Below are 22361 nucleotides of genomic sequence, written 5' to 3' on the forward strand. Positions count from 1 at the left end.
TTTCTCGGATAACAATTACCGAGGAATATTAAAAAGTCGTAAAAGTAAATATTGCACGTGGGTGTATTAATGAATAAAGTGGTGCACACGGCCCTCGATGGGACAAAGGGAATCATAGACGAAAATTTGTATAAATAGGCGCGTTTTCCAGCGGAGCGCGCAGTCTAGTCTTGATCATTCCGAATCGCAGTTCCGTGGCATCTTGTATGCTCGAGTTCTGCGACTCTCGGATCGCGGCCTTTAAACTCGTACGGAGTGCAAGTCTCGGTCGAAAGAAAAAGGTGCCATTCGAAACGTCCCTGGTTGGGATCTGCAGACCACTGTCCATCGCACGCGCAATCCCTCCGACCGGACCTGTCATCTCCCGCTGAGTGCGGCCCAGTTTGGAGGCCTGCGGCTCCGAGAGTATCCCATTCACTATCACCGACACTCACACATTCAGCAAGTAGTAAGTCCAGAATTAATCACCTAGTTTATTTCCGCCCTTGATTTTTTTTTGAACACCTTTTCTCTCTTTGCGAAGGATTTTTGTAATAAATATAATATATTCATTAAACTTATTACTCTCCCCTCTCATACTCTCTCTCTCTCTCTCTCTCTCTCTCTCTCTCTCTCTCTCTCTCTCTCTCTCTCTCTCTCTCTCTTTCTCTCTCTCTCTCTCTTCTTTTCTCTTTGCAACATTTTCCTTCTTCTTGGGATTTACTCACAAGAGGAGATCCGGAAGAATCTTTTTTTTTTACTAATTCTCCTTCTTCTTGGGATTTACTCACAAGAGGAGATCCGGAAGAATCTTTTTATTACTAATTTTTCCTTCTTCTTGGGATTTACTCACAAGAGGAGATCCGGAAGAATCTTTTTCACTAAATTTCCTTCTTCTTGGGATTTACTCACAAGAGGAGATCCGGAAGAATCTTTTTATTACTAATTTTTCCTTCTTCTTGGGATTTACTCACAAGAGGAGATCCGGAAGAATCTTTTTCACTAAATTTCCTTCTTCTTGGGATTTACTCACAAGAGGAGATCCGGAAGAATCTTTTTTTTTTTACTAATTTTCCTTCTTCTTGGGATTTACTCACAAGAGGAGATCCGGAAGAATCTTTTTATTACTAATTTTTCCTTCTTCTTGGGATTTACTCACAAGAGGAGATCCGGAAGAATCTTTTTCACTAAATTTCCTTCTTCTTGGGATTTACTCACAAGAGGAGATCCGGAAGAATCTTTTTATTACTAATTTTTCCTTCTTCTTGGGATTTACTCACAAGAGGAGATCCGGAAGAATCTTTTTCACTAAATTTCCTTCTTCTTGGGATTTACTCACAAGAGGAGATCCGGAAGAATCTTTTTATTACTAATTTTTCCTTCTTCTTGGGATTTACTCACAAGAGGAGATCCGGAAGAATCCTTTTTTTACTAATTTTCCTTCTTCTTGGGATTTACTCACAAGAGGAGATCCGGAAGAATCTTTTTATTACTAACTTTTCCTTCCTCTTGGGATTTACTCACAAGAGGAGATCCGGAAGAATCTCTTTATTACTTCTGTTTCACTCGTAAGAATTTCTTTCTTCCTAGACTCACTCGAACCTTTTTAAACTTCAATCTCTTTCTCTAGTTTCACTCGAACGCTGTTCGAGTTAACCCGAAGGAGGGTTTAAAATCTAACCTTTCGATAAACACAGAGAGAAACGGAGTTTTGCTTTTTTTTAGTGAATAACAATAAAACCCCTAAAATCCACAAGTACAAGTCCCGAGCAGCCGCGAAGCACCACCGGAATCGTCACAATCGCCGAATCCGCCGCCTCAAAGCTATCGAGGAAGAGATAAACGACATCGCCGCCCAAGTTAACTTACTTTGCCCCCCGATCTCGTACTCCCCGGTAGCGCCGGAGGAAGAGCGACTTCCCCCGTTTGAATTTCCCCCCAATTCCCCCATAGATAACTCTCCTCGCCCCGATTCCCCCGACTCTCAGTTAACTTATAGGATCTTCCCGGACTCTCCTGTTTCACTCTCTCCTCTTGGATCTCCGATCCCTGTTGCCCATGACCTGGTGGAAGACCAACCTCCTGCGGACTCTCCTAACGAAGGGCCCCGCGATCTCGAGGAGGAGGAGGAAACTTATTCAACCCCTCCGATCCTCGGATCTCACGATCTCGAGGACGAGAATCGTTCGCCTAGCCCTGCGCTTAGCATAGAGTTCGTAGAGGAGCTACCACCCCTTCCCCCACGCTGCTACTTTGCCCCTGGTCCCCTTCAGTCATTGGAATCTGTTTTGTCGGTACTTCCAATGTCCTCTGCCCCACTCCCTCCTGGCGCGTTCTCGCTCGGGCCCGAAGAATTTGATCTTGAAGCGGTCCGTGCCTTCCTTTGCCGTTCTCCCCCCGACTCGCTCATTCCGGTGTATCTTCCCCATACATACCCAAGTTATTATTTAGTCCCCAAACTAATATTCTTAAATCATTTCCGCCCCAACACCGCTGTATTAAAAGAACTTCCAATGTAAATCGCACACCTACATCCACATATACATACACGTATATATATATACATATGTATTTATATAGTTAAGAAAATTATAAGTAGTAATTATCCGATATAGGAATAAATCAGTTGTATAGTATACTCCACATTGTAATTGTTTAGCTTAAAAATTATAGAACGCCTAGTTAAAACCGATTTTATATGGATATAATATTTGATTTTACCCTTCTCTTAGTTTAACATTATAATTATATCATTGTAATTGTTAGCTTAAAAATATTAGAACACTCAGTTAAAACCGATTCTATATGGATATAATATTTGATTTTACCCTTCTCTTAGTCTAACATTATAATTATATCATAGCCCCAGTTGTATTCGACATTGTAATTGTTCACTAAAAAAAATTATAGAGGCTTTATTTAAACAGTTTTTTTTGTGAATATAAATCATCCTTTAAGATAAACAAATTTGTATTCTCATTTACTACTGATTGAAATAAACCAGGCACATAATTAATTGGTGCTAATTTCATAACCACGACCACCATCCCTTGCTCTTACAAGATAAGCACTAGGTCCAATCCCGAGGTAAAGCAATTAAGTTTGTTGCCTCAAAATAGGACCAAGGGACGCGGAGCATCCCGGATATCTTGCCATTGGGGCCCCCCGCTGCGGGCCCCACTGACCTATATCCCGGGTTGTCGACGCGCTCTCCCGTGCCGCACGTGCACATTCTCGAATTGTTACGTCCTTCCCTTCTCCCTCTATATCTCATCTACCCTTCTTTAACCCTGGACGTAACATATGAGAATTTTTGGGGGCTCGTCCGGGATGACAAGTGCAATCTTAAAGAGCAGGGATGAATACTAGGTCCGGATCGAATAAAGAAGAAGTTGAAGGTACTTACAAAAGTGCTATTGAGAATCAGGGTATTCCTGGACGTTCAAAAAACACGATAATACACACATCAACTCCTGTCCTACCCCCTAGAATCACTCCTAAATCAATTAATTTTACCTATTACGATTCAGAAGGTTCATTAAAAGATAACGACAAGACGCTTGTGCCCGGTTCCGGCGGTTCCGACGATTCTGGCGATTCCGACGGTTCTGGCGATTCCGCAGACAATACTGTGAAAGAGCGCGATACCGAACCTACCCTTAAGCGTAAATCAAAGCGTAGAAAAATGACGCATCCTTTAACTTTGAATACTTTAAAATACGCTGTAGAAGCCGTCCCGTTCTTCGACGGGCAGAATATCCCGCTATCATATTTTATTGAAGGATGCGAAGAGGCAAAATCTATGTTACCCGGTGAGACCGAATCTCAATTCGCCCGGATTATTAGAACGCGAATTGTAGGCGAGGCTCGTAGAACGATACAAGACCAAAATTTTGACAGCATTGCTCAATTAACCGCGTTTTTGAAACAAGTTTACGGCCCATCTAAAACCTTATACCAGTTGCAAGGAGAATTAGGTTGCATATATCAAAAAAATGAGGAAGATGTAGTTACTTATGCGAATAGAGTGAAATTATTGGGCAAACAAATATTGGAAGCGTATAAGTCCTGGGGAAATGCTGCTCCCGACCAAAATATTAAAGCATCATTAGAGAGGGATATGAGCAAATGCTTCATTAGAGGATTAAAACCCGAAATCGAACAAAGAATCGCGAGAAATTTAAGTGTCCAGGAGACAGTATCCGACGCGTTACGAATAGAAAGAGAATTACGTTCAATAACCGATCTACGACAGGGCAAAAATAACACCTCAGGGCAACTATCAGTTATCAATCAATCGCGTGAAACCTGTCAAATCTGCTACAAGGAGGGACACTCTGCCTCTAAGTGTAGGAAGTTGACTCAAACTGTTCAGATTCTCGATAAAATTAATCTAGGAACAGAAATTCTAATCTGCCAAATTTGTAAAAAACGCGGACATTCTGCTGACAAATGTCGATTCCGCGATCCTCAGAATCGACAATCCGTCAAATTAATACAACAAACTAATATTATTTGCCAGTTGTGTTCCAAACTCGGTCATAATGCCAAATCCTGTCGAACTAACAAAACTGGTAGTCAAAATAAGCCTTCGGTAATTTGTCAATGGTGCGATAGACTAGGGCATACGGCGGATAACTGCTGGAAAAAACAGAATGAACAGCGTAACACAGAAAATAAGCCCAGACCAACCTGTCAAAATTGCAATAATTTTGGGCATATCGCGAGAGATTGTCGATCTAACGCAAGGGCAAGTGTAGCACCTAAAGACGCAGTAACGTGTCGTTATTGCAAAGAGCAGGGGCATCTCCTTGAGAATTGCGAACTGCGAATTGCAAGTAATAATCGAAGGAAAGCTAACGGTTCGGGAAATGCGAACGGGCCCTCGACGTCGGGTGTGCAGCAGGGGTCCGGAAGGATCTCACACCCGCCGGAAGCCCAAGAAACCAGACGAGTAACCATGCATTGACCGCCCGTCAGGTAACCATAAATCTCGATAAGCATAGTCGTGTACCTACCATCCAGGTAAAACTTTGTGAGTCAATTCCGCAGACTACCTTTTTATTAGACACAGGCAGTGGACCCAATATAATTAAAGAGCGCTTTGTACCCGAAAATAAAATTATCAATTATAACAATATTTTGAAATTAAGCGGAATAAATGAGTACCCTGTTTATACTATCGGAGAAATTATTCTGCCCCTTTTTGAGAAGGACATAACCTTCCACATTGTGTCAAGCAATTTTCCGATATCACAGTCCGGTATATTAGGTAATGATTTCTTCAAACAAACCTCTTCAAAAATAGACTATGCTAAAGGCTATTTAAATGTATCGGGCACTAATATTCCTTTCTTTTCCCCAGAAATTATTACAGCAGCTCCCCGGTCTGAGTCACTGTTTTATGTAAGAATAGGGAACCCTGAAATAAAAATCGGATACATTCCTAAACAGAAAATCGCTCATGGGATTTATTCGAGAGAGACCATAGCAGAAAATATCGACGGTAAAGCATATCTTAACGTAATAAGTACTTTGGACGAAGAGGCAGAAGTTCAGGTACCCACATTGTATCTTAAACCCTTGGATGATATGTTCGACGATTATAAGTTAAAAGATGAAGATAAACTAGGAAAAAATAAAGGAGAAACAGAAGGAAAAACTAATGACGAAAGAAGAAATAATACGGATTACGGAGATGTAAAATTAATTAATGATAAAAGTGAAATCGTAAATAAACATGGAAAAATAAAAACGAGAGAGAATGGCAAAAATAAAAATGAAGAGATAAAAAATAAAGATAATCAACCCAAAAACGAGGCAAAAATTAAAGAAAAAATTGAACATAAGATTCAAAGGGAGAACAAAATATTAAGTGAGAATTCTAATTCTCGAAATTATGGAGAGAGAGGTTTTCAAACCTCTTCCAAAATATCCTTCGATCCAAAAATTCATGAGGAGGGAAGTTACCAAACCCCCCTTGAATTGTCCAAGGATCTCAAATTTATTAGAGGGGAAAATTTCCAAACCCCTCCTCCAATGCCCTCCACTCCTGCCGATCGTGAAAAGGGAAGTTACCAAACCTCGAGCGATGCGGTTTTTGTTCCAAGAGAGCTAAAAGAAAAGAGCTCTTTAATTCTCCCTGAAAAAATAAATGTTCCAAAAAGGGGAATGTTTATAGGAAGTGATGACCTCTCTCGTTCCATCATTAAAAGACCAGCAAAAGAATTAAATAACTTATGCTATTCTGAAGAAAGCGAATCATCCTCAGAAAATATTGCCTCATTTCAACAAATAATTGAAAAATCCGAGGATAAACAAACTCCAACAAGCACAGAGGAGCGAAAGATGCAGAGTGAAATATCCCACGAATGCTTAAAAATCTCCGAAAAGATAGAGCAAACCAGACTCGCGGATATTATAGAATTATTGCGACTAGAGCATTTAGATACGCAGGAGAAAGATAGCGTAACGAATCTCATATCTTATAGTCAAGATAGATTCCATATTCCCGGAGAAAATTTAACGGCAACTCATGTGTTGCAACATCAGATACCGACAACAGATGATCGACCCATTAATACTAGGCAGTATCGGTTCCCACAAATCCATAAGGAAGAAATAAATAGACAAGTCGAAGAATTATTAGAAGGAGGCATAGTAAAATTATCTCAGTCACCTTACAACACACCCATATGGATAGTACCTAAGAAAGAAGACTCGAAGGGAAATAAGCGTTGGAGAATGGTTCTAGATTTCCGAGCTTTGAACGAAAAAACTATTGGCGACGCTTATCCATTACCCAATATTGTTGATATCATTGATCAGTTAGGTGGAGCGCAATATTTTTCAGTGTGTGATTTAGCCTCAGGATTTCACCAGATTAAAATGGATCCTGTTGATAGCCACAAGACTGCATTCACGATACCCTTTGGCCACTACGAATTTGAACGAATGCCCTTCGGTTTAAAAAACGCTCCAGCCACCTTTCAACGCCTCATGGATTTAGTGTTATCTGGATTACAAGGCAAGGAATTGTTTGTTTATATGGACGACATTGTTATTTACGCTACCTCATTGGAAGAACACGAAAGAAAATACAATCTGTTAATAGATCGACTCCGAAAAGCCAACTTAAAACTACAACCCGATAAATGCGAATTTTTAAAAACACAGGTAACCTATCTGGGGCACATAATAAGCCGAAATGGCATTAAACCTGATCCCAAGAAACTGGAAGCCGTCCGACAGTTCCCCAGACCCAAGACACCGAAGAATATTAAACAATTTCTAGGATTGGCAGGGTATTATAGGCGATTCATATCAAATTTTTCAAAATTGGCCAAGCCATTAACAAATCTATTAAAGAATGATGTTCGTTTTGAATGGACATCGGATCAAGAAGATTCCTTTGAAACATTAAAGGAGCAATTATGCAAAGAACCGGTGCTTCAATATCCTGACTTTTCCAAACCATTCATTTTAACCACCGATGCATCTGGTATAGCAGTAGGAGGTATCTTATCACAGGGTGAAGTGAATAAAGATAGACCAATAGCATACGCGTCGAGAACTCTAACGGATAACGAAGTTAAATATGACACTTACGAAAAAGAAGCTTTAGCTATCGTATATTGTGTAAAACATTTTCGAGCTTATTTATACGGACGAAAATTTACATTGGTAACCGATCATAAACCTCTGCTTTGGTTTAAAAACGCCCAAGATGCAAATATGAGGATACTTCGCTGGAGATTAAAATTATCGGAATACGAATACGACGTTGTATATAAAGCAGGAAAAACCAATGTAAACGCGGATGCCTTGTCTCGAAACCCTGTAAATATGGAAGAAGATGATTGCAACGTTATCACTCGGAATAAAATTCTTAACCCCGATGACCCAGAAGACGCGAAAATCATTTCTAGAATATTAGAAGAATCTGAAGATGAAGAAGGAGAAGATGACGATTTCAAACTTTACCTTTCGGACAATGAGGAAATCGAAGACCTGCTACTCGATGAGAATCTACCCGAAGAAAACTCCGATCCGATACCTTCCATGTGCAAGGAGCAGAATAAATCGCAGCAATTACAAACCACAGAAGAGGTATTAATTCATGAACCACCCCGCTCCAATGGAATGCAAACTCGAAACCAGACCAGAAATAAAGATATCCAACAAAAAATATCACTTCAAGATTCGCATGAACATATAGATGAAATAGAGCAAATAGAAGAAAGAAACGATCCACCGGACAAAGGTAACAACGATAGGAATGACGAAGAAGAGAGCCAAGAAGAAGGAAGAGAAGAGGAAATAAGGAGAAAGAAACATAAATCAAAACCCATTATTATTGAACATCGAATAATTAAGGCTAACACAATCGATTCTCGCGAATTATTATTTTTACGAAAAGATAATATTGCATATTTTGTTGACACTGATGGAAGTCCGTTAGATTTGGGCTCGCAAAAATTATTCGAGCGAAATGAAATACCAAATTTAGGAGCTCTAACCCTGGGTGAAGCTAAGGCAGTAAAATATAAGAAACATTATCATATAGCTTTGCCTATTAGCGAAAGACAGCGCGAAGGACCAACTATGACTTTAATTCAAATCACAACAGTCATCAGAGACCTACGCAATATTATTGAAAATTTAAAACTGGAAACAGTAAGCATCGCAAAATCAGACTTTGTGAACAACGTCCCATGGAGTAACATTAAGCCTTTACTTCAATCAACCTTTATAAATTCAACTTCAAAATTAATAATATGTAATGGGTTAATTAAATATCCCCCCAAGGATCTTCGGCCAATTATAATCGGAGAGATACATTGCTCACCCACAGGTGGACACCGTGGAGTTACGAAAACGTATAGTAGAATAAAACACCATTATTATTGGGAAAATTTGAAGTCCGATATCCAACAATACATACAACAATGCTTACAATGTCAATTAAAAAAGTTGGTGCGAGTCAAAACTAAACAACCCATGATAATTACTGACACGCCTGGTTCCTCTTTCGATAAAGTAGCTATGGATATTGTAGGACCTTTGCCAAGAACTAAAAGAGGAAGTGAATATATTTTAACATTGCAAGATCAATTAACTAAATTTTGCATGGGAATACCCCTTCCAGATCAAACATCTGAGACAATCGCAGAAGCCTTTGTTGATAGATTTATTTGTGTGTTGGGAGCGCCTAAGGCGATACTAACAGATCAAGGACGAAATTTTATTAGCGAACTAATGAAAAAGATCGCAAAGCTGTTCAGAATTCGTAAGTTTCGGACAACTGCCTTTCACCCGCAATCCAACGGATCTCTAGAAAGATCACATCACGCGTTAGGTGAATATTTGAAACAGTACGCAAATAATCAAAAAGAATGGGATCGATGGATCGGATTGGCAATGTTCAATTATAATATTGGTGTCCATGAAGCCACCAAGCATACACCTTATGAGTTAGTTTTTGGTAAAATAGCAAGAATTCCCTCAGGCGAATTATTCGGGCCTGAGGATAAACTAACAAGCTACGACGATTACTTAATAAACTTAGCCACTCAGCTCCATGCTATCCAAACTAATGCCCGAGAAAATGTAGTTGAGGCAAAAATTAAATCCAAAAAACATTATGATAAAAAAATCAATCCGCAAACATTTAGGCCTGGGGATCAAGTGTTCTTATTAAAAGGGCCTAAACCCGGTAAATTTGGGGTTCATTACACTGGGCCACACGAAGTCTTAGAAATACTGAACAAAAATGATGTAAAAATCAAAATAAAGAAAAATAGCCGAATTGTGCATCCAAACCGATTGAGAATTTCCTATATAAAACCTGCCTCTAACAATTTAAATAAATAGTAACAACAATAATCCAAATTTCAGATGGATTCCCGGCTTATTGCTATAATGTTGATAATAGCATGGACGCGCAAAACGAATGGAATAATAGGCTACGATTGTGGATCACCAATGGCTAATATAACTACAATGTCTCTACTCAATACCGAAGAATGCGATATACCCCCTCAACGCGTGAACCAAACCAAAACCTACATACAACTCATACAGATTAATGAATTTAAAACCGTAAGAGTCAGGCAATGCAAGGTCGAGATCGATAGAATAGTGAAAACATGCGGAATGTTTTCCCACACCAGCGATGTACTTAATGGCAAATATTCGTACATAGAGGAAACATCTCGTGAATCCTGTATGCGAATGCAATGGATCGGAGTCTATCGACATGGAATCACTGTTATATCCGAATTAAAGGCTAATCAATCAATCTCCCGGCCGTTGATTTTAGCAGGACACATAGATGAAGGAGGGTGTCACGGAGGTAGTTATTCCGATACTTTCGGGAGTTGGCCTAACGTGATCGTGCTCGCCACTGTTAAAATCACACTTCAAGATTACGAAGCAACAGTCCAACTAAACTCTAATCGCTTAATGCTCCGCTCAGGAGTGACTTGCGATTTCAAGGCTACTCATTGTATAGATTTAGAAGGAGGAAACACATTCTGGGACCCGCTTCCTGCGGATCAATGTGCACTCTCCAATTACGCATCCCTCTATGACGGATTCGCAGACGTGTTAATAGATGATACCGGGAAGGAATCCCAGATAGTCTACACTGTAAAATCTCAACAATTTTCGCATTAACAATGAGGGGAAAGTATACACATTGTGGGTATACACTCATAAGAACCGAACATCCGAAACTATTGATTTACGAAACAACCTTCGGAAATTCGATATTTGGTAAACAATACCGCCCACAAAACCTCGATATTTTTACCTATATAAACTCTAAATTTTTGTACGTAGAAAAACATGTGCGCACCCAAGTAAACCAGTTATATCGAGATGTTCTCCAGCAACAATGTATTCTCGAACAGAAAGTATTAAAAAATGCATTGGCTCTCGCCACTCACGCCCCAGACGCTTTCGCTTATCACATAATGCAAGGGCCAGGATATATGGCCCTGCTAGCTGGAGAAGTGATACACATAGTGAAATGCGTACCCGTTGAAGTAAAGATCGCTCGTACTGAGAAATGTTACGATCAACTGCCGGTATTACGAAATAATGAAAGTCTGTTTTTAACTCCGCAAACTCACATTTTGTTACGCCAAGGAACAGAAGTTACGTGCAACTCACTTGCACCTGCCATGTACCTTCTCGAAGATTCATGGTATAAGTTTACACCTAGACCAGTCGAATCACTTCCTCCAATAATTATGAAACCCATGACCAAATCGACATGGAAGTATATTAGTCCCGGCTCACTCGCCACGAGCGGAATATATACAGATAATGACCTCGAAACACTTCGAGATCACATAATGTTTCCTGCTGAACGACCCGCGTTACTCAATACGGTGGCTCAAGGAATGATGGGCCAATCAAGCTCTATAAATGGGGGATCTATTTCTAACCTCTTGGACGAAGCCTCCATACAAAAAATAGCCGCGACAGCATGGGAAAATTTTTGGAATCGATTCTTAATTTTTGGAAATGTCAGCGCCGGCATAATTGGAATCTATATGTCGGCAAGAGTCGTTAAACTAATAATAGATACCTTTGTACACGGGTACGCCTTACATACCGTGTACGGATGGTCAGTATATTTAGTGGGAGCAATATGGGATTCTATCACCCAACTCCTGCTACATTTAGGAAAAGAAAAATACAAATTAAAAAAATCATCACCCTCAGCTCCTGCTGAGTCCGAACTAGAAGAAGTAAAACTTTCTGAACTACAAGACGATCCTACGCAAGAAAGACATACCTATCCCTTGCTTTCCCCGCGGGAAGCCACTACCTACACCCTTGAATTAAAAAACTAAACCAATCCTTTACTTCCCAGTTCCCATTCTATTGTTATAGATGACTATGGATATTGGCCACACGAACATAAGACTTCTGACAAGGAGCCCATTGAGAGTGAAAATAATAAAAGCAGACGCGCCCACTCTAATCTGGGTACATCTGCAAAACTCTGCTGACGACTTCGAAGAGCTACTAGAGGAACTCCAACGCAGAATGGCACGGCGAAGTCGATTTTTGCACTACCCACCCGAAGACATTAAACCAGACGAAATTGTTGCTGTCCACGACAGGCACAGATGGCAGCGCGGAATTATTCTTGACACCCACGAAGATGGGACAGCCACTATTCTTCTCAGGGATTGGGCTCGCGTCGTCGAACGGCTCTTCTGCGACATTTACCAGCTTGAGGACAGATTTCGCGACTTTGAATGGCGGGCAATTCCTTGCGCAATAGCTCACGTAGGGCCCTGTCCAATAAAAAGGATATGGCCCCGACGAGCCAGAGAGCTCTTAAAGTTCCTAGTTGAACAAAGAGAAGGTTGGATCAGCATCATGGGCGATGTGGAAGAAGAAGCAGCGCTTGTAAAACTAGAAACAAGAAACGACTGCGGGAGCGAAATGCTCGACATCAAAGACATTCTTTTGAAATTAGGGCATGCTCGGGACACCGAGAATATTTTGGAAAAAGTATACCCCTCGATCTAAAGCATAGATGTAATAATAATAAAGTTGGTTAGGTAGAAAACCAATAATCTAATAATAATCAAGTAACTATCTTATAAAATACTCACCAATATTTACTCACATAATAAAAATATATACACGTATATACATATCTTGCAATTAATATGTGCATTCTTAAGGCTAAAAGGTCTGCTACCATTCTCTTATAGATATGCAAATCGAACGCACTAACCCAAGACTGCTGACTGAGAACCCACAAGCGGTCGAAGTGGTAAAGGTAGACTCACCCACTCGATTCTGGATACATCTGAAGGACATGCGGAAGGATTTTAAAAAAATGCAAAGAGACTTAAATAAAAAGACGAGCCGAAAGGCACAGTTATTACAACCTATAATTGATTACGCAATAAGCGGAGAACCAGTAGTTACACGAGAAGGACAAAAATGGAAAAGAGGAATCATTACAGATGGAATCGAAGAAAATGGTAAAGTAACTGTAGCCCTGTTAGATTGGGGACGCATCGTCCGAAGACGACCCACAGAAATCTACACGCTAGAAAATAGATTCAAAACACTACCATGGCAAGGTGTACCTTGCGGACTGGCTTACCTAAAATCAACCTCTGGAGGACCATGGTCACCAAGAGCAAAAAAGGCAATCAAAGCAATAATCGGAAAGCAAGAAGGATGGATCAACATATTGGGAACTCTAAGGGATGAAGTAGCCCTTGTTGAACTACGATTAAGGGGTGAAAACAAAGGTGAAATCAAAATTAAGGAAATAATGATATTGCTAGGACATGGTGAACATTGCGACGATATTCGATCCGTCCCAGCGGTCGAAGTACCAATGAGTCGCGAAGATCCATGGATCACCACGTGGAGCCAGACCGTAAGCCACAATTCACGAAATAATCAATACCTGAGAGAGGAACTTCGATGCATCACCCTGTTAGAAGGACGACCAATCTATATGAGCCTCGACAACTTACAACTGTTCTGCAGCGACTGTTACCAGAAAATGGCGGCTGATCAAAAATCAAAATATACACCGCTGTTCCCGCACAACTTGGTCCATAGGAGATCAGTAGAGCACAGAGACAAATGCACAATTTGCAAAGGAAGGATGATAAACATCAGACCGACAAGCAGCTGTAAAGGATGCACTACGGGATATCAACGTGCCTTCAAAAAACGCTTAGACCAAGGATGGGGAATAGCCATCGCAATCACACCTGAGGACTACAACAATCATCAAGAGAACTCCAGCAACCAACGAGAGGGCGAGACATCTACAAATTTTTAATACCGCGTTAACATTATAAGCAACTACATATTTCTTTATACCATCAGGAACAGTAGCAAAAAATTAATGTCCATCAACTATGTCAAAGATAGTACAACAGAACTAAATACTCAGGGAGGGGGAAGAACCTCCCAATTAAGGAAATTCATCGAATACCTTATCCCCGAATAATAATAATAATAAAACAAAAAAAAATATATATATATGTATATATATATGTAGTAGTAGTTAAATATATAACTCAATCGATGAATTTTCAATTACAGCATGTAACATGCGGGAGTCCTTCAGCCTCCACTGGGCCGAGTTGTTCTGGGAAGACTATCTATATCTGAGCGATCTCCGGTGTGTTACCAGCTTAGGAAACTTGAGAGTATTTCAACAACTTGATGATTATTCAAAAATTTGCAGCAAATGCTACGTAGTTCTGACACCCGTCGTGAAACTCAGATATACTCGTCTATTTAGGCACCATCTAATCCATGTAAACGCCGTGCATCAAAACCGTTGCGCTATATGTCACGAAATAATGGTAATGGTTAGAATGGCCAAATCTTGTCAAGATTGTCTAGAACGATTCGACCACGCCGACAGAACACTCCTAAATGCCGGCCACGGCATACCTGTAGCCATTTCCTCAAGGGAAACTTAAGATTACGCAAGCGTAGTGTTACGTATAATACTAAGGGAAAATAAGATTGCAAAAAAAAAAAAAAAAAATCTCAAAAAATTACTGAACTGATCGTCACCTGTATTTGAGCATAAGGTAAAACGAGGAAAAATCTTCCTCTGTTCCTTTTATCTGTATACATCTATTCACTACTTGATCGATTGCAGCATACGTATACGCAAATGATGTCTGCAATTCGCAACTTCTGCTGGGGAAAAAAGGGACGAGAAGAAGAAGAAAAATTTTCATCACGTTGTCTGAGCACTGTCATACTCATGGGAAAACTCCGATGCGTCACTACATTGAGAGGACGCCCGATATATCAACGATTCATCAGTTATAAAAAAATATGTGAAGGTTGCTACCTGGCGATGACATTCGACCAACAAAGAAAATACGCGGCTGTCTCAGCACACCTCCTGGCTCACATGGATTTTCTCCACAACCAGGACAAATGCACCCGCTGCCTGCAGGTAATGCTGAGATACAGGGATATTGAAGAATGTCAGGAGTGCCTCAATACATTCGAATACGCAGACATCGTGGGCCTGAAAATGGGATGGGGGTACCCCTCTATTGGTCAACAAAGGTATCATAGACCCGGTTAGACCAGATGAATGATTCTCCCCTGCTGTTAACCGCGATCAAGTAGTGTTCCACATATCAGTACAAGAAAGAAAGAGAGAAATAGGTAAACCTTGTGCCAAAGATAACTATAAACGTATATTTTACCAAAAGATAACATAACACCTAGCACCGCAGGCGTAACCTCGGTAGTTTAGATAATTAATAGGGGACAAATAAGCAATCAGAAGCATAGAAGAAAAAAATAATAATAAAAATTTACCTTTTCTTCCATGTCTTTACAATTAGGAATAAAGAGAAGAGTATATGCATAATTATAAATATACATATTCATAAAACAATAATATATATATATAAAAAGAAAAAAAATCGTTTTAATATATATATTCTACTCAAAATAACGTAGGGACCTTAATTCTGTATAAGCATCTTAAATACTAAGATAACTAACAATAAACAATTAAGCAGCTAGCGATAGACCAATAAGTATTCGATAGACCAATAGGTATATCACACGAAGAAAAGAAAAGAGATTTAAATTTGCCTTTTCTTTCCGTCATTACTCACACGTAGGATACGCATACGTATATATAAGTATACATATATATATATTTAAACGCATATAGTAGAATAAAAGTGAAAAAATGAAGAAGAAAATTATGTATGAAAGGTATATATATATATATATATATATATATATATATATATATATATACTTCTATCAACAAATTATATAAATTAATAACAAAAAAAAAAAAAAAATTTATTGATTTTTCTTTACAGAGTGTGTAATTGTAAAACACATATTTATATATATACTCGTATATCTTCCATTGAAATAATAGAACTCTAACCTTGTGTAAGTACCTTAAACGTTTAGATAATTAAACGAGTGCTAATAAATAAATAAGTGTTTGGGAACACGAAGGAAATAGAAAAGATTCTTTGTCCTTCCTGTTTTCATCCACATATATAGAGAAGAATAAAGGGATAAATATATAAATATGTAAGAAATGCAAAAAAAAAAAAAATCCTTATAAAAAATATTATTATTATTAAAAAAAAAAAGAGGGGAAACCTTTATTATATATTATGCAAATATTTTTATAAGAATATATATATATGCCTTGCATCTATCAGGGAATTATGTAAAACCTTACCGAAAATAAGAATTTTTATATTATAAACGCGGCGCTGGTAGTTAAGTAAATAACACTAAACAAATAAATAACCAGGAATACGAAAGAAAAAAAGGGAAGGGGATCTGGAGGTCGCCCTTTTCTTTCCTATTTCTATATAACTCACAACGCACACCTGAGCGCATTTAGATATAGATCTTCCCTCTTCAATATAAGAATTAATAGTTGTCGAAGGAAAGGAATCAAATCTCTTTGCAAATGTTGTACATCCCCAACATTTGTCTAAGCCGGGGGGTGTTACGTCCTGCGGAGTAACGATTCTTTCCTTCGCAACCAACGGATATTCTAATTAACGGGCGAGCGACGGTGATCTCACCCCGATCCCAAGAATTCGGTGACTCTCACGGCAATAACCGGATGTCGGAAATTAAGTAGTTATAAATTCATCAATTGAGGAGATCTGAGGTGACACCGTTGCTCGATACCGGAAACACTCAAGATAGTAAAATCAGGGATCTGGAAGACGCACGTGTGCATCCCTTTGAGTTCTGATGCCCGACACCCGCATAGCAACAAATCAAAGAATTTTTTGACATTTAATGCTTCTGAGAGTTCAATTGTCAAACCTGCCGCTTTCTCGGATAACAATTACCGAGGAATATTAAAAAGTCGTAAAAGTAAATATTGCACGTGGGTGTATTAATGAATAAAGTGGTGCACACGGCCCTCGATGGGACAAAGGGAATCATAGACGAAAATTTGTATAAATAGGCGCGTTTTCCAGCGGAGCGCGCAGTCTAGTCTTGATCATTCCGAATCGCAGTTCCGTGGCATCTTGTATGTTCGAGTTCTGCGACTCTCGGATCGCGGCCTTTAAACTCGTACGGAGTGCAAGTCTCGGTCGAAAGAAAAAGGTGCCATTCGAAACGTCCCTGGTTGGGATCTGCAGACCACTGTCCATCGCACGCGCAATCCCTCCGACCGGACCTGTCATCTCCCGCTGAGTGCGGCCCAGTTTGGAGGCCTGCGGCTCCGAGAGTATCCCATTCACTATCACCGACACTCACACATTCAGCAAGTAGTAAGTCCAGAATTAATCACCTAGTTTATTTCCGCCCTTGATTTTTTTTTGAACACCTTTTCTCTCTTTGCGAAGGATTTTTGTAATAAATATAATATATTCATTAAACTTATTACTCTCCCCTCTCATACTCTCTCTCTCTCTCTCTCTCTCTCTCTCTCTCTCTCTCTCTCTCTCTCTCTCTTCTCTCTCTCTCTCTCTCTCTCTCTCTCTTCTTTTCTCTTTGCAACATTTTCCTTCTTCTTGGGATTTACTCACAAGAGGAGATCCGGAAGAATCTTTTTTTTACTAATTTTCCTTCTTCTTGGGATTTACTCACAAGAGGAGATCCGGAAGAATCTTTTTATTACTAATTTTTCCTTCTTCTTGGGATTTACTCACAAGAGGAGATCCGGAAGAATCTTTTTCACTAAATTTCCTTCTTCTTGGGATTTACTCACAAGAGGAGATCCGGAAGAATCTTTTTATTACTAATTTTTCCTTCTTCTTGGGATTTACTCACAAGAGGAGATCCGGAAGAATCTTTTTCACTAAATTTCCTTCTTCTTGGGATTTACTCACAAGAGGAGATCCGGAAGAATCTTTTTTTTACTAATTTTTCCTTCTTCTTGGGATTTACTCACAAGAGGAGATCCGGAAGAATCTTTTTATTACTAATTTTTCCTTCTTCTTGGGATTTACTCACAAGAGGAGATCCGGAAGAATCTTTTTCACTAAATTTCCTTCTTCTTGGGATTTACTCACAAGAGAAGATCCGGAAGAATCTTTTTATTACTAATTTTTCCTTCTTCTTGGGATTTACTCACAAGAGGAGATCCGGAAGAATCTTTTTCACTAAATTTCCTTCTTCTTGGGATTTACTCACAAGAGGAGATCCGGAAGAATCTTTTTATTACTAATTTTTCCTTCTTCTTGGGATTTACTCACAAGAGGAGATCCGGAAGAATCTTTTTTTACTAATTTTCCTTCTTCTTGGGATTTACTCACAAGAGGAGATCCGGAAGAATCTTTTTATTACTAACTTTTCCTTCCTCTTGGGATTTACTCACAAGAGGAGATCCGGAAGAATCTCTTTATTACTTCTGTTTCACTCGTAAGAATTTCTTTCTTCCTAGACTCACTCGAACCTTTTTAAACTTCAATCTCTTTCTCTAGTTTCACTCGAACGCTGTTCGAGTTAACCCGAAGGAGGGTTTAAAATCTAACCTTTCGATAAACACAGAGAGAAACGGAGTTTTGCTTTTTTTTAGTGAATAACAATAAAACCCCTAAAATCCACAAGTACAAGTCCCGAGCAGCCGCGAAGCACCACCGGAATCGTCACAATCGCCGAATCCGCCGCCTCAAAGCTATCGAGGAAGAGATAAACGACATCGCCGCCCAAGTTAACTTACTTTGCCCCCCGATCTCGTACTCCCCGGTAGCGCCGGAGGAAGAGCGACTTCCCCCGTTTGAATTTCCCCCCAATTCCCCCATAGATAACTCTCCTCGCCCCGATTCCCCCGACTCTCAGTTAACTTATAGGATCTTCCCGGACTCTCCTGTTTCACTCTCTCCTCTTGGATCTCCGATCCCTGTTGCCCATGACCTGGTGGAAGACCAACCTCCTGCGGACTCTCCTAACGAAGGGCCCCGCGATCTCGAGGAGGAGGAGGAAACTTATTCAACCCCTCCGATCCTCGGATCTCACGATCTCGAGGACGAGAATCGTTCGCCTAGCCCTGCGCTTAGCATAGAGTTCGTAGAGGAGCTACCACCCCTTCCCCCACGCTGCTACTTTGCCCCTGGTCCCCTTCAGTCATTGGAATCTGTTTTGTCGGTACTTCCAATGTCCTCTGCCCCACTCCCTCCTGGCGCGTTCTCGCTCGGGCCCGAAGAATTTGATCTTGAAGCGGTCCGTGCCTTCCTTTGCCGTTCTCCCCCCGACTCGCTCATTCCGGTGTATCTTCCCCATACATACCCAAGTTATTATTTAGTCCCCAAACTAATATTCTTAAATCATTTCCGCCCCAACACCGCTGTATTAAAAGAACTTCCAATGTAAATCGCACACCTACATCCACATATACATACACGTATATATATATACATATGTATTTATATAGTTAAGAAAATTATAAGTAGTAATTATCCGATATAGGAATAAATCAGTTGTATAGTATACTCCACATTGTAATTGTTTAGCTTAAAAATTATAGAACGCCTAGTTAAAACCGATTTTATATGGATATAATATTTGATTTTACCCTTCTCTTAGTTTAACATTATAATTATATCATTGTAATTGTTAGCTTAAAAATATTAGAACACTCAGTTAAAACCGATTCTATATGGATATAATATTTGATTTTACCCTTCTCTTAGTCTAACATTATAATTATATCATAGCCCCAGTTATATTCGACATTGTAATTGTTCACTAAAAAAAATTATAGAGGCTTTATTTAAACAGTTTTTTTTGTGAATATAAATCATCCTGTAAGATAAACAAATTTGTATTCTCATTTACTACTGATTGAAATAAACCAGGTACATAATTAATTGGTGCTAATTTCATAACCACGACCACCATCCCTTGCTCTTACAAGATAAGCACTAGGTCCAATCCCGAGGTAAAGCAATTAAGTTTGTTGCCTCAAAATAGGACCAAGGGACGCGGAGCATCCCGGATATCTTGCCATTGGGGCCCCCCGCTGCGGGCCCCACTGACCTATATCCCGGGTTGTCGACGCGCTCTCCCGTGCCGCACGTGCACATTCTCGAATTGTTACGTCCCTCCCTTCTCCCTCTATATCTCATCTACCCTTCTTTAACCCTGGACGTAACAAGATCAAATCTGATGTTTCCGAGAACAAAAAAATTTTTTTTTTTTTAAACAAATTTTATTATTCTTATAGTTTAATCTGTATTCACTGTTTTACATATACCATTTTAATTCACTTATTACAATTACGCATTATTGTATAAATTTTTGAAAATGCATGTCGGCGCCGGCAGAATTCAAAGATTTCGGAACAACAACTTAACACGCTAACACTGAGGTACTCGTACACTTGTGATATTGTTAATAAAACGTTATATTTGAAGTACAGCTGATTTGAACCGGAAGAAATTTTGCATCTTGAATATTGCGCAAACACTCTCACTAACCCTTTGATTATTTAACCTTACATATTTTTAATATAAACTATATAAATAATTATTACCTTTTTCTGCCCATGACCATACCAGTCAAAAAATAACAATTAGAAGTAGTATTGAAGCGTAATAAAACATTATTGACGTAAAGAGCATGTTGCAAAAGTCAATTTTGCAATTACCCACACAACACATGGACGTCCCCGGACGTCCGATACATTTCCACAAAAGTCCTTGTAATGTCCCAGTATTTCGTACGTCCACAGGACGTTCCAAGGACGTCCAAAAGGACATCCTGGTTTATCATTGCTGCAGTATGACGTTTGTAGGACGTCCGCAGAACATATTTGGGATGATTCGTATCTAACTTATTATCCCTGCCTGCACCGGACGTAACAGAGACATGCTGTTTTAATCACAAAGTCGCAGAAAATATGATACGTCTTGTGCACGTCGCTGCGACGTAACTAAATAATTTGAATGTTTCAATTAATTAGCTGTTTGTTGAATTTTCATTTGTATTATGATTTATATTTTAAAGATAAATAATATTTCACTTTTTAAAAATGATGTTTTTTATTTAATGTAATTAAATTTAACACGTAATTGTGAAGATGACGTTACGTAGAGTAACGTACAGTTGGGAAATACTATCGCGGTATCCGGCTATATGGTAAAAATCATTATCCGATGCATCTCTCATAATTATTTCCTTAACCATGCAATTATAGTCACAAATACTTTTTTCTTTGCGTATAGTAGTACACAAAACCATCATTAGATGGCTGTTATGGTGTTTTTTCATAAGAAAGGAAACACGTAAATGTTATAAAGGCGGAGCATTATGAGATTTTTCACCGATGTTCTATTATAGTTGTATCAATTTTTCTGATAAATCCCCTTGAAAATGAAATCAAGTGGAAGATGTTTTAATTTACTATATGATTAAAACTATCTTTTTTAAACTTCCAATATTTGGAACTATATAAACATGTTAGATGTAACTATACATAAAAAGTGGAATATTATAATTCAGAATTACTATAATTTATAGTTTGCACCAAAATGTGCGCACCAAAACTAACCAAAAACCACTATAAATTACAGTTGAATTATGGTAATTGCAATCATTCTCTTCTCTCAGTGTAAAACTATTATACATTTTATTTAGCAAGTATTTTACGTACATAATGCAGTAAAAACCAATCTTAATTTTTCAAAATTGGTCGATAATTTTCAGGTCACAATTAGTGCATAAGTCACAAAATACAGGCCATTACAACGTCACCAGAAATGGGGATGTTAGTTATGTCTTAGCGACGTCTCAATTACGTTTCGAACACCAGTTGAGACGTCGCTGAAACGTAACATGCGACGAGTTAGCACGTCACAGCGATGTGCGTGTTACGTTTGATGCAGGCAGGGATGTATATTAAACATGTTCCCGACTTACATAATAAATATGCACTCGAAAATTGCGAGCGTTGTTTTTTTATATTAAATAAAACATTTTGGAGATGTTCTAAGGACGTCCATTAAATGTCCAGAAGATATCGGTGGTACGTTCCGAAAAGGTCCCTATATACATATATGTCAACAAAGTTATGTATTTTTATTATTATCATCATTATCATTATTATTATTACACAAGGATTTTATAAATTATAAAGATAATTTTTTGTGTTAAAAAATATTTAACAAAAGATATATTTAACCATATATAAACATAAACTATAAATTTTGATAATATGATAAGTTTTAATATACAGTATATAGCTTTTTAATAAAATATATTATTTGTTAATATTTAATATTTCATTATATATAATATTTAATACATATGTATAATACTATAACGATTAATTTAATATGCTATTTAATGGCCATTTTATTTGTGAGGAAAATTCTACTCAAAATATGAATAAATAATAA

The 22361-nt window shown here is 38.7% G+C and overlaps 2 protein-coding genes across 8 annotated transcripts in view; one reads left to right on the forward strand and one right to left on the reverse strand.

Annotated features, from left to right (window-relative positions):
• Positions 1-22361, reverse strand: part of LOC105198089 (follistatin) — a 621281-nt gene that overhangs the window by 278286 nt on the left and 320634 nt on the right. The gene's annotated exons all lie outside the window — the stretch shown is intronic.
• On the forward strand, positions 3338-10656 carry LOC120358097. Its single transcript, XM_039450814.1, has 3 exons — positions 3338-4933; positions 5005-9756; positions 9877-10656. Exons 1-3 carry the CDS (start codon positions 3338-3340, stop codon positions 10654-10656), a joined length of 7128 nt encoding a protein of 2375 aa, XP_039306748.1.

The sequence above is a fragment of the Solenopsis invicta genome, chromosome 6 (genome assembly GCF_016802725.1).
Source record: "Solenopsis invicta isolate M01_SB chromosome 6, UNIL_Sinv_3.0, whole genome shotgun sequence".
In the NCBI taxonomy this organism is placed as follows: Eukaryota; Metazoa; Arthropoda; class Insecta; order Hymenoptera; family Formicidae; genus Solenopsis; species Solenopsis invicta.